The sequence below is a fragment of the Doryrhamphus excisus genome, linkage group LG3, assembly GCF_037039965.1.
Source record: "Doryrhamphus excisus strain RoL-2023G ecotype Guam linkage group LG3, RoL_Dexc_Guam_v1.1, whole genome shotgun sequence".
Lineage (NCBI taxonomy): Eukaryota > Metazoa > Chordata > Actinopteri > Syngnathiformes > Syngnathidae > Doryrhamphus > Doryrhamphus excisus.
Window position 1 is genome coordinate 20685864 of NC_136359.1, and position 13301 is coordinate 20699164.

General features: G+C 40.3%; 1 protein-coding gene across 3 annotated transcripts in view; it reads left to right on the forward strand.

Moving 5' to 3' along the window:
* The window catches only part of LOC131128202 (leucine-rich repeat transmembrane neuronal protein 4), a 55665-nt gene extending 44815 nt beyond the window's left edge, over nucleotides 1–10850 (forward strand). The window contains exon 3 of one of the 3 annotated variants that reach the window (XR_009129604.2): nucleotides 9680–9813. Coding sequence is in view for 1 of the 3 variants with exons in the window: in XM_058070827.2 (XP_057926810.2) it covers nucleotides 9680–9883 (204 nt within the window). In the remaining 2 variants the exon portion in view is untranslated. Of the gene's footprint in view, nucleotides 1–9679 lie in introns of all 3 variants that reach the window. The other 2 variants (XM_058070827.2, XM_058070830.2) reach the window with 2 other exon arrangements.
* Nucleotides 10851–13301: the final 2451 nt, after the last annotated feature.

Here is a 13301-nt window from a genome sequence, read left to right on the forward strand (position 1 = left end):
AAAACATGCTAAGTTAATTGGCAACTCCAAATTGTCCATAGGTATGAATGTGAGTGTGAATGGTTGTTTGTCTATATGTGCCCTGTGATTGGCTGGCGACCAGTCCAGGGTGTACCCCGCCTCTCGCCCGAAGACAGCTGGGATTGGCTCCAACACCCCCGCGACCCTCACAAAAGGTGAATTGTGGATACCAGCATTTTGTTTATGTTCTGGTAAAACAAGCTTATTGGCTTTGTTTGGCTTGAAATAAGCTATGAAAATAAACATTACAACAATGAGTAGCTCTTGGCTGTTTTCATTTTGTAAAAGTAGCTGTCACAAGAAAAAACCTTAGTGACCCCTAATATAGCCAGTTAAACATTTATCGGTCATTGGTATTGGCCGATTTCATTCATGGATAATTGGGATCGGTTTCGGCAGCATAAAACCCTGATTAGAACATCCCTACTGAATACCCATCAGCTCCAGGTGCTCTTCCAAAAAGCAAATGCAAAACAAAAGCACCACGCACAACACAACATATTGGAAAATATATTTAGTTGCAGCTTTTACAGGTTAAAAAATATATTGCATAAATTTTATAATATTATAAACAATATCTGTAATAGTGCTGTTACTAATGCAGTGATGTAGCGAGAGCCATATAGATAGATAGATACTCCAATTGCCTGAAGGAGGCCAACAAAACATTCAACTTTGATATTTAATACAGTTGTTACCCTTGTGCGACACTAAGTCCGTGTGGTCACAATAAATTGACAGTACACTTATGTTCCATACCGAACGTATGCTTGCAGCCCCCAGTGATTTAGCACACCATTGGGTCTGGTGAGAGATAGCAACACCATCAGTATGACCATAAATATTAACTAACGTTATGTGCGCTAAGGGAAATGTGTTCTGCACACAAAAACTGACACTAAAATGAGTTGTTGGTGTGCCTACGTGTTGCTGAAGGCTAACACGTGTTTTTCCTTTTATGCATCGCTTATCAATTGTTGATTGTCTTTTGAAAAGGTGTCACTTTTGATTTTAACAGAATAGAACATGAATTGTGTTTACAAGCTGGACTAAATAAAAAAATAATAATAATAATCCCGGTCTAATTGAGTGATGATTGTTTAACTCTCTGGAGTTGACGTCCAGTTGTCATTTTTAGCTGGGAGATATACTGTATGCAGAAGCGTATGAAGGAGAAAAAACATGCCTCATAAAATTTAAAAGGACGATAATAGCATTGAATATATATAAAAGATCTTTAGCAGCATCAAGAAAAATGGATCTGATGCCAGATGCTTGTTTTACTACCTTGGTCAGTTGCCAGCGAGTCTCTAAAGAATGACTTAATTATCAAGAGGAAAGACTAATGAAAAAAAAGCAAACTATAGCAATCTTTAGATTTGATTTCATTTGATGTCTTTCTAGTTAAGAAGCGCACACCTACACTGTGTAGGACCTCTGTGGATATTAAAACGTGGATATGGCGATTATGCTTCAGGCTAAATTGAATGTATGCAGCCTTAAGCCCCACCATGCAGCTGTTGGCCGCTATCCAACATGTGCAAGCCAATGATTCACCTCTCTAAGAGCTCCTCCCATAATAGCCAACATCCTCCTATATTCCTAATTAAAGCTGAATGTACACTCTGCTGGCTTGGCCAAAAATGCTTTTATTTTGGGCTAAGAGTCTTGCAGATATTTACACCTAGTCCTCTTCAATTCCCTCAAACAATACCACTTTAATTCAGTAATCTTGATTTGACTTTATTCCATATGAAGAGATATACACTCACTGGACGTCTCACTGGAGGAAGCCGGTATTGACAGTTAAATGTTGAATACTGTACTACTTGGCCATCTTGAAAATCATTAACTGTTTTACATGCAGGAATTATGCAGAATTAGACAGACTTTATTGATCCACAGCAGAAAAAAACATTCATTCATTCATTTTCTACCGCTTTTCCTCACAAAGGTCGCGGGGGTGCTGGAGCCTATCCCAGCTGTCTTTGGGCAAGAGGCGGGGTACACCCTGGACTGGTGGCCAGCCAATCACAGGGCACATATAGACAAACAACCATTCACACTCACATTCATACCTATGGACAATTTGGAGTCGCTAATTAACCTAGCATGTTTTTGGAATGTGGGAGGAAACCGGAGTACCCGGAGAAAACCCACGCATGCACGGGGAGAACATGCAAACTCCACACAGAGATGACCGAGGGTGGAATTGAACCCTGGTCTCCTAGCTGTGAGGTCTGCGCGATAACCACTAGACCACCGTGCCGCCCCAGAAAAAAACATACTAAGTGAAATTCAATGCAATATGAATTGTAAAAAGATAAATAAAAGGAGTTCAATTCCACCCTCGGCCATCTCTGTGTGGAGTTTGCATGTTCTCCCCGTGCATGCGTGGGTTTTCTCCGGGTACTCCGGTTTCCTCCCACATTCCAAAAACATGCTAGGTTAATTGGCCACTCCAAATTGTCCATAGGTATGAATGTGAGTGTGAATGGTTGTTTGTCTATATGTGCCCTGTGATTGGCTGGCGACCAGTCCAGGGTGTACCCCGCCTCTCGCCCAAAGACAGCTGGGATAGGCTCCAGCACCCCCCGCAGCCCTCGTGAGGAAAAAGCGGTAGAAAATGAATGAATGAATAAATAAAAGGAATAAAAAGAATATAACAAACAATATTTACACATTTAGTATGTGGAAATGTGGTAAATACAAGAAAAATAAACACTTTATATAAGAGGGCAGTAAGAAGGCAGTAAAGTGCAATAATGTGGGGGATTATCTTTTACAGACAGGTGAGTTATTGTAGAGCTGGATGGCATGTGGATTTAATGAAGTCATGTTTACTGTGCCAACGGAACTGCAGGACTATTGTCCGATAAAGTTGGTGGGTGGTGGGGGTTCACAATGGAGAGCAGTTTGTCCAGTATCCGCCTGTCTCTCACTGTTACAAATGCCCCCAACTGAGCGCCGATAGCTTGTTCGCCTCGTATTTATGTCCATTTTGTTGGTGCTGCTGCCCCAACAAACCACAGCAAATTACAGGGCACTGGCAAACCACAGACTGGTAAAAGATGTCCGACAGATTGCTGCATTTACATCAGGGGTCTCAAACATGCGGCCCGCGGGCCAAATGTGGCCCGCAGGACACTAGTTTGAGGCCCCCGCCTTGATATGAAAGTCTAATGTTAGTGCGGCCCGCGCAAGTTTGATATGGATGCTGTATGGTATCATGTACCCAGAAAAAATTATTACGTTTGATTAATGTTCATGTTAAAGGTTAAATAACTGTTAATAGTTATCCTCCCTATCCGTGTGGAAGTGGTAAGTTTTTGGCTATTTAAGTTTAAAGGAAATAACTTGAAGGCTACCGTTTAGGTCGCTAGCTCTCTAGTTTGCGAGTTAGCATGTGTCTCAAGACCCTGCAGTTGTGCAATATGTTGTAAATAAAAAGAGTATAAATGTGACTATAGTCGTGTTTTGTCATGTCTACAGGGCTCTAATAATGCTTTGTTCATTTTAATCTGAAAAAAATAATTTGTCTACCCACCAACTATATGTGGTTTCTTAAGTTTTTATTATTTGCCGTTTTGTTATTATTATATTTATTTATTTATTACTGATTCATTGATTTTCTTTTTTCTTGATTTGTTTATTTATTTTTCATCAAAAAAGTAAGATATTTGAGAACAGTGGAATGTTTTATCGGAGCTTTTCTTGTAGAAAATCGAAACCAAAGCAAATTTTTTTTTTTCATTTTTTAATAAATGCGTTTTTTGTTTTTTTTGGAAAACCTGATGCGGCCCAGTCTCGCCCAGACCCTAGCTCCAGTGGCCCCCAGGTAAATTGAGTTTGAGACCCTTGATTTACATGGTCTAATTTGGCAAGCATTTGTAACCGAGGTGATTTACAAGTGAAATCAATCAGGTCTCACCTATGGATGCTTTGATCGATCGGCCGCTGATCAATATCGGTGAAAATATCAGTGTGATCCCCATATGTCGGTACACCTCATTCACAAAAAACTATTTCTGCGTGGCGGCAAATCCTACATGTGTCATGTAGGGTTGCCAACAAAATGATGCGTCTCAAATTAACCTCACTTGGCTGAACTTTGCATTGGCTGTAGCTAGCTAGCTGGCTAGCGTTATCTGGTTTTCGGACTCCAAATGTGACTTTTAACACATTGCTTTTTTTTTTTAAACAAACACACAATGAGGTTAGTTTGGAGCTTGTATTTGTCCCACGGGGACGCCAGAAGTGGATATCACGTTCATGGGTTTTTTTCAAGTGTTGGCAGCACAAAACTCCGAGTTAGCATCCTTAGTCTCAGGAGAAGACCCTGTAATATTAAGTACTCGTTCAGACACAGTGCAACGGGATCAGGTAAAGATGTGAACAGTAAGTGCAAGTTCGGCTTGTTTGGCAGTTAGTGGTGCTCTGTGAAATCAAGTGTCAAGAGATCATTGAATATAGAGTACTCCCACACTCTAATAGCATTTGGCTGCTTGACTACTCTTGCTACTTTTTCATTCTTGTCCCCTGTGCAAACCCTCAAGTATGTGCTGCAAGCATCTGGGCAGGGACAGGGTGAGCGGCAGTGGAACTAGCATAAGTATATACATCAATGTGCTTAGTAAAGAAGTGTTTTGAATCATCAAAATATTATCATCAGTGTACGTATTAATGCATGATCAGAGGGCTTCATAGTCAAAATAGGTGTATCCCAATGCTGTGCATTGTTAGCTAGCTCATATTAACTTGTTTTTCATGCACAGAAAAGGGAAAAAAATATGTTTCACATAAGGATTGTGAATGACGGTCAGAATTCCTCAAAAAGTGCAGTTACACTTTGAAGTTGTTTACATTCAGTTATTATTGCACATGATGTCGCAGAAGATCCTTCGTAAAATTTGTGAGTGAAGGAAGTTATGTAGACCTTGCACATGCACAGAATCAGAATCGGATTTCGAGTCGAAGAGACATTTTGCCATTCATAGTTAAAATGATGCACTGCATATCAAGCCATTTGTAATACTAATTCCACTCAATTCTATTGATTGATTTATTTACATTAAGGATTCTGTGTATTGCCATAATGTAAAAGAAGAAATATTTGCATTTGCTACATGATGCAATGTTTTCAATGATAATTTTTAGATAGTATTATTACACATTTAGCTCAGTGCATTTCCAGTCTAATTGCTTCTCACAGAAGGCCTTCTTATCCACACTCACATAGCACAACTAGAGTTACTAGAGTACCTATTAATTGTTGGTGTGAATCTGAGTGTTGATGCTTGTTTGTATGTGATTGACTGGTGGCCATTGCTGGGTGTATCCCGCTTCTCATCTTAAAGAGATTTTTTGACATGAACTTATATGACATTCCCATCAGCAGTGTAGTGCATCAACAGTGACTTAATGCCCACTTTGTTCCATGAGATGAGTTCTGGTCGGATTTCAGTGATGAGTAACGTAATATTACTGCATGCCGTCGCCCGTCTATTGTTGTGTTTGTGTTCCACGGTGGATGAAGACACAAGAGTCTTGTGTCTTCATTTGCGCATGTAAACACTTTGGAATACATAATTGTGAGATCTGATTATTTAGAGGAGGCATTTTTGTGATTCAAATTGGGGGTGCGGCTGCACAGCAGTCGATTGGTTAGCACGCAGACCTCACAGCTTGAAGACCAGGGTTCAATTCCACCCTCGGCCGTCTCTGTGTAGAGTTTGCATGTTCTCCCCGTCCATGCATGGGTTTTCTCCGGGTACTCCGGTTTCCTCCCACATTCCAAAAACATGCTAGGTTAATTGGCGACTCTAAATTGTCCATAGGTATGAATGTGAGTGTGAATGGTTGTTTGTCTATATGTGCCCTGTGATTGGCTGGCCACCAGTCCAGGGTGTACCCCTCCTCTCGCCCGAAGGCAGCTGGGATAGGCTCCAGCAACCCCCAGCGACCCTCGTGAGGATAAGCGGTAGAAAATGAATGAATGAATGAAATTGGGGGGTGATCGAGATGTCACACAACCTAATGTAAAAAAAACTAAACTGTACTATCCCTTTAAGTCAACTGGGATAGGTTCCAGCTCTCTGCAATGCAGAATACCGATTAGCAGTAACAAAAAAGTCATGTTTTTCAAGTTCTCAGTGAATAATTCCAATTGGCACTCAACCATCAAATCCATAACAGCTATTTTATCCAACAAAGAGGATAGAATAAATGTTTTTAGACGACATAAGAGGCTGTGTAATTTAAGTTATTTTGTGTTGTCTAGTCTCATCAAAATGTTTCATGATTAAACCAGTATAATAAGAGAGCTTAACTTACCAAAGGGGTGCATTTATTCGTGTATTTACAGATGTGTTGAGGGTGTAGTCACTAGAGGTTAACAGTGATGGATTAAAAAAAAAACCCTCTTTATTGTCTTAGTAACTGCAGCTCAGTTTATTTTATGACATCTTTGGAGTACAGCCTGGCTGTGAGGAATCCAAACAGGCAAGAAATGTTGAAGAGATAAAGGTTAGAAGTATTTTGCCAACTACAGTTGTAGAGCAGACGGGAAAGGGTGATTGCTTGAACCAAACACATTTATATTGACTCCACTACAACCTCCACTTACAGCCTTGACTTTTACGATTCCATTAATTGGAGAAAACAAGCCCACAACGCCCTCTTTTCTCAACAATTTGCAAACAGAGGACCCAGATAAAGACCTGCACATACACACTTCACTTATTATACATCTGTATATTTGTCTTTCATTACTTCTTTATAAGGCCTTCTCTGGGGTTGTGCAAAGTTCAGACAATGGTAAAAAAAAAGGTGTTTCCAACTAATCCTTCTATTTAAGCAATGAGCAAACAAAGCCAGATTGGAATACAGTCGGCACAGTGAATCTTGACCAGTACCAGATACAGATATATTGTGGAATCATATCAGTTTCAAGTAAATCCTTTTGTGATTCTAGCAAATAATCCTAGGCAGAATATTGAATAATAGATGTGAGCAGTGATTTCCCATGCAGAGGCTCTGAGAAGCTTCTTGTCCTGGTATAATATTTTAGACAAACAAAAAAATAACATGATGGATGTCGTCATTAATCGTTCTCCATTAAAGGAAACAATGCTATTTAATAACTGACAAACAAGATGATGCATTGCTTATACATCATACTTAAAATTATATGATGTTCTGTTATTGTGTATATCCGTCATTGTTCTCATACCGACCCCCTGCTTCCTTTTCTTTGTGGTTCATGCTTTATATTATGTGTTGCCTATAGTGTGTGATGTTGAATACAATGTATAATGCATGATGCAAGACCAATGCATGATTTGTTTTAGCATATGTAATTATTTCCAATATAATCACAAATGCAATATGATTATCATACTTTTATATTTGTATTTTTTACAAAGAATACATAATTACAGTGGGGGAAAATAAGTATTCCCTGCTGATTTTTTAAGTGTATACAATTTTGTGATAGGTTGGTATCAAAAAGAGACTGTATAGAACTACAATCCAGAATAAAAACATGAAATAGATGTTATACAATAATTTGTATCTGATTGAGTGAAATATGTATTTGCCCCAAAGCTCCATGTGTGACAGCATGTTTTTCAGGGTGTCAGGCACATTTCAATGCAACCAGCAACCATTATTGAATGTAATCGTCTGAACTAGCATGTACATTTTTGTATTAATTGTCCCACCACATTTGACGTCACACATAATGGGAACTCAACCTGACAGCAGCTGAAAAAATGATGCCAACCGGGTCCGGATCCAAGTGTCCGACATGGTGACGTATGTGGTACATGACCCGCATGGAAGCCTCTGATGCGCAGTCCAGTCCTACGCATTTAAAGGCAAAGAGAAGCGTTCATTTGATTGGTTAAGATTACACTCGGCTCTGTTAAACGAGGGACGGAGGCGTGGGTGCGTGCCGCTGCGCCGGACTGCACTGCTCACAAAAATTGCAAAGTGTGCTGGCCACACCCAGTTGGCAGTCACCGATCAGCTAACCTAGTTAGCTACAGCTCGTTAGAGCAAGAAAAACCTGTTTAAAGTTGGTGTTAATGGTGTTTTTTTTAACATTGTTAAAGCCCTGTTAACATGAAATAACACCCCTTTGTTATTATACTGGTATTACCCAATATAGTAGACATGATAAGCAATTACTATTAGCATTGGGAAATTTGCTTGTTGTAGTATCTCAAAGGAAATGTGGGTTAATCGCATGGCATTTAGGAAAATGATCAACCTCAGCACATCATCATATTATTATTATTATACGGGAGCCAGGCAACGACATTTCGTTGACAATTTCACTGCTGTGTTATTGTGCAATGACAATAAAGGAAGACTATCTATCTATCCATCATCCATCCTCACTATGACATTTGTCACTGATTGATATACACGACATAATCTGCCATACATGGACATTCACGCCAACAATACTGTTTAGTGTTTACATGCAGTTTGGTTTATACCACATTGCGCACCACTTGTGTGCAGGCTACAGGATCTTTAATGTTACACAAGAGACAGCCGCAGCTTTAACACAAGCAAGCTACCGAGCTAACTATTTTGCCTCCAATTTATTTCTTACAAACTTAAAAATACGTTTGAAACTTAGTGGCGAAGCCGTAATTATGGGCTGATCTCTTTCCGTTTTTCAGAATTATCCTCACCCCACAAGACCTTGCATGGAGAGAGGGCGACTGACTGTTTTTTTTAATTATAGCACCCTTTTGATTTACATTGCTCAAGGAACAGGACTAATTAATGCTTCATGGGCACAAAGCTGGGCTATGGGGGTCAGAATTATTGCTGGTTATTATGGGATCAAATAGTTATTCAGTTAATAGTTATTTTTGTTCATCGTCTAGCTCTGTTTATAACCTGTTAAAATGAACTATTCATTCATTGAAGCACTTATTAAACTCCTGGATTGTTGGTGTCTTTGAAAGAGTATAAACATATAACATTAACATTGGATCCAATAATGATTTGCCTAACAAGTCTAACAATTGATTAAAAAACAAAGTGTATTTTCTGTAACCAGGGCAGGTAAATGCCTCTCTGAAACCTAAATGGAATGAATGTCATTCCTAATGGCTATATGTGTCCGACTGCTTATTGTTTATTATGTAAAATGACTGCTGTAAAAAAAACGTCATTAGAGGTAAACACACTTTAGTGCCTATTTTGCATGTTCTCTAGGCTATGTGTCATTTCTATGCATTACATCTCCAGATACATTACACCTCCATCGCATTTAATTGACACAATTCCGACCTCACTCGCAAGTGACCTGAATGGGGTATCAGAATCAGCGCAGTGCTAGTAATGTAATAAGCACTCTCTTCAAAATGGAACTTTGATTCCATTAAAAGGAGGGCAGAACGTATGTGTGGACTCCTGCTCAAGGCTTTCATCTTGCATATAAATCATTCTCATTCTCGCTGGAAGTTGGTGTTTGAGCACCTCATATTTCAGGTCTTAGGGCGTGCTCTGTATCACCAGGCAAGACTGCGTTAATGAGCAAATTATACCAATTTCAAATACTCTCAAGTGGATAAAATGTTGAAATGGATGATTTAGAGAGCTTATGTTTGTTTCCCTCCTTTCTGTGCTTTTCTAGATACCGCTGCAGCTGAGAGCCGTGACGTACGGGTGCGAGCAGTCAGTGCTGGATTACTGCCATGCTCACCTGCACTTTAACATGGAGCCCCACATTCAGGAGACGGACAGTTTAAGGCCAAGCAGGTACCAGCGAGGCCCGATGACTGTGCTCCCCTCCGCGCCTGTGTCGTCTTACCCCCAGACCTATTCCCGCCGTCAGTGAAGTAAATAATCAGCAGACATTGCAAATAAAACAAGCTGTTGATGATGGGAAGTGGTACTGGTAAAGATGCAACAGAGACAGTTCATCTACTGAAAAGCATCCAGGACCACAAAGTAATGAGGATGAAATATTTCTGAGCGGAAATATAAGCGTGCATCTGTATTGACTGATGAGCTTCTGACCCATCAAACCCTCAATATCCTCAATTAGCCAAGGAGGCTGAACAGCAGCTTGACGTTCAATGTTCCGCTCTTGCTCCCGCTTTCCTTGTTGAGGAGTTAAGGATAACACTTCAATGATTTGTTAATCCTATTAAACATTCTGTGTTTTTTGCCACTTTTCCACGTCTGGGTACCTCTGCTGTGTCCGGTAAAGTAATAAAATTCAAACTGATATAAATACAGAAGGGATGCGGTGTAGGAAGTACTGCAATTTTTCTGCTGCTTTTTTATTTAGATGTTATTGTCATTATGAAGATGCCAGCCAGAAGACCCTGTACAGCGTTCAATGACACAAACAAAAAGTGTCACATGTACAGCCACACACCATGCCACAATATACTGCAGTATGTGGAATTTTGATTTTCTTCATCAAATATACATCAAGAATCAACAATACACACTTATATTTAGACAGCTTTTGATCATTCATTGAAATCATTTTTTTTTCTTCTCCCCAAATGTGTTCTTCAACCAGTTATCTTATCGTGCACTCACATACAGTATCTACACGTGCGTACTTTTTACGGGATGTGACATAATATATGGCAAATAAAGTGTGGTAAATCACCCATAGGAGTGTGATGATTGAATTTGAGACTAAAGAGCAGCATTGAACATTTAGAGCAGGGGTCTCATATAAGCGGCCCGCGGGCCAAATGTGGCCCGCAGGACACTAGTTTGAGGCCCCCGCCTTGATATGAAAGTTTAATGTCAGTGCGGCCCGCTCAAGTTTGATATGGATGCTGTATGGTATCATGTACCCAGAAAAAATTATTACGTTTGATTAATGTTCATGTTAAAGGTTAAATAACTGTTAATAGTTATCCTCCCTATCTGTGTGGAAGTGGTAAGTTTTTGGCTATTTAAGTTTAAAGGAAATAACTTGAAGGCTACCGTTTAGGTTGCTAGCTCGCTAAATAACTGTTAATACTGTTAATTTTAATCTGAAAAAATAATTTGTCTACCCACCAACTAAATATGGTTTCTTAAATTTTTATTATTTGCTGTTTTATTTATTATTATTATTATATTTACTTATTACTGATTTATTGATTTTCTTTATTCTTGATTTGTGTATTTATTTTTCATCTTATTTTGTGTAGAAAAATAAGATATTTGACAACAGTGGAATGTTTTATCAGAGCTTTTCTTGTAGAAAATCGGAACCAAAGTTTATTAATTTTTCCGTTTTTTGTTGTTTTTTTTTGGAAAACCGGATGCGGCCCAGTCTCACCCAGACCCTAGCTCCAGTGGCCCCCCAGGTAAATTGAGTTTGAAACCCCTGATTTAGAGGGCACTTGCTATGCTTCTGGACTTTATATAAATAACAAGATGCCGTGATTGGAATCTAATGACATTAAATACAAGAGCTTCATCAAAGCTCTTTGTTTGGACTGACCTGAATTCAAGTATCTGCTTATTATTAGTGGTAATTTGCAACTAATTTGCAACTCCAAATTGTCATTCTCCACAGGACAGGAATGTCTACTTCTTTTTTGCGCTCTTATTTTGTTGTACTTCTGCTGTGTGTGAGGTGCAGTTACTTGATACCGGTGTGACAGTGTGTCACATCTGTTGCCAATTAACAATTAGCGGATTTATTAGCCCAGCAAAGTGGATCCAACCAAGTCAACTGGTTCATTGCCTTTGTTCCATTCTCCTCCATGTTGTCATCCACTCTGTCGGATTTTGCTTACTGCTTTTGTACTTTCCAGTTATATATTTCACCGTGCCATAGTGATGGCGAGATGAAGCCCCATGAGGCTTTGAACCATTTCAGTCAACTGGTTCGAGAATGGATTCATTTCTTGAAGCTTCATGTGGACTCGAAACCACCTGCTGGCCTTGGATACAATTACATGCGTGATGCATTGAATGCTGATCTGTTTTGGTTCTTGGAAATGATTATGTACTACAAAAAATTGTATATGATTAATCTACAAAGTGTAAGATAAAATATACAGTATATATTAAATACTGAATGTTTTCTTGTGATAGTAATACTGTAATATTTTAATATTATAATGTAGTACTATTAACCTTACCATGGATGGGTGAAGGGCCAGTTTCATCTTTATGTTCACGAAAGGCACATTAATGCCTGAACATGGATGAGGTGTTATTATTGTACCCCTACTCCTTGAAACGGGCGGGACAGCGGTCTGGTGGTTAGCGCTAGGAGACCAGGGTTCAATTCCTCCCTCGGCCATCTCTGTGTGGAGTTTGCATGTCCTCCCCGTGCATGTGTGGGTTTTCTGCGGGCACTCCGGTTTCCTCCCACATTCCAAAAACATGCTAGGTTAATTGGCGACTCCAAATTGTCCATAGGTATGAATATGAGTGTGAATGGTTGTTTTTCTATATGTGCCCTGTGATTGGCTGGCCACCAGTCCAGGGTGTACCCCGCCTCTCCAAACTGAACTCCAAACTAACGTAACCGTATAGTAACCAAACCATCGACGAACACTATCCACACGCTCAATTGACTCTCACCACAAAACCAAACGTTTATATCGCTGAGTGACAGGCAAACATCGCTGAAAATTCTGAACCTTTTCCCGAATCTGTCACGTGATACAGCCGCGCAGCAAGGCTTCGGACGTCATCAATTCAGGCCCCGCCCTCCCAATGAGTCACACCTCGGTACACGCTTCGCGGAAGTGCCCACTCGATTACTCGACACACGCTTTGAAGCTCCGGCACCTCTTGTAACATCACTACCTAGACGTTTTTGCTTTGTTTGTTTGCCTTTTGCCTGCACAACTGTGAGCTTTTATTTGTCTGTGTCTGCATACCAAGGGTCTAGCATTTGACATCCCATCACAGGATCCAGACAGAATGAACCAACCTAAACTGATCCTAAATGGCAGCTCACAATGAGCGGATGTGGTATGACTATGAGGCACCTGGAGGTCTCATTGGGGGCCTTTGGAAGCTTAAGGGCCAAGTCTTATGGTACCAAGGCCCTCCTCTAGTCCCTTGGCCACCTATCTGGTTTATCTTCGGACATCTGGAGTCCATCCCTTGAGGGTGGGGGCACGGGTCAGCCGTGCGCCCCCAGCTGCACAGCACCTTCTTGTTCCGGCTGCACAAACAACACCTCACCAGATTGAAGTCAGGTCACCTCCAGCACCTGCTACTTCCACCATGCAGGGCCAAAGTTGGATCAAGTCTGGCTCCAGCTCCACCTGGACTGA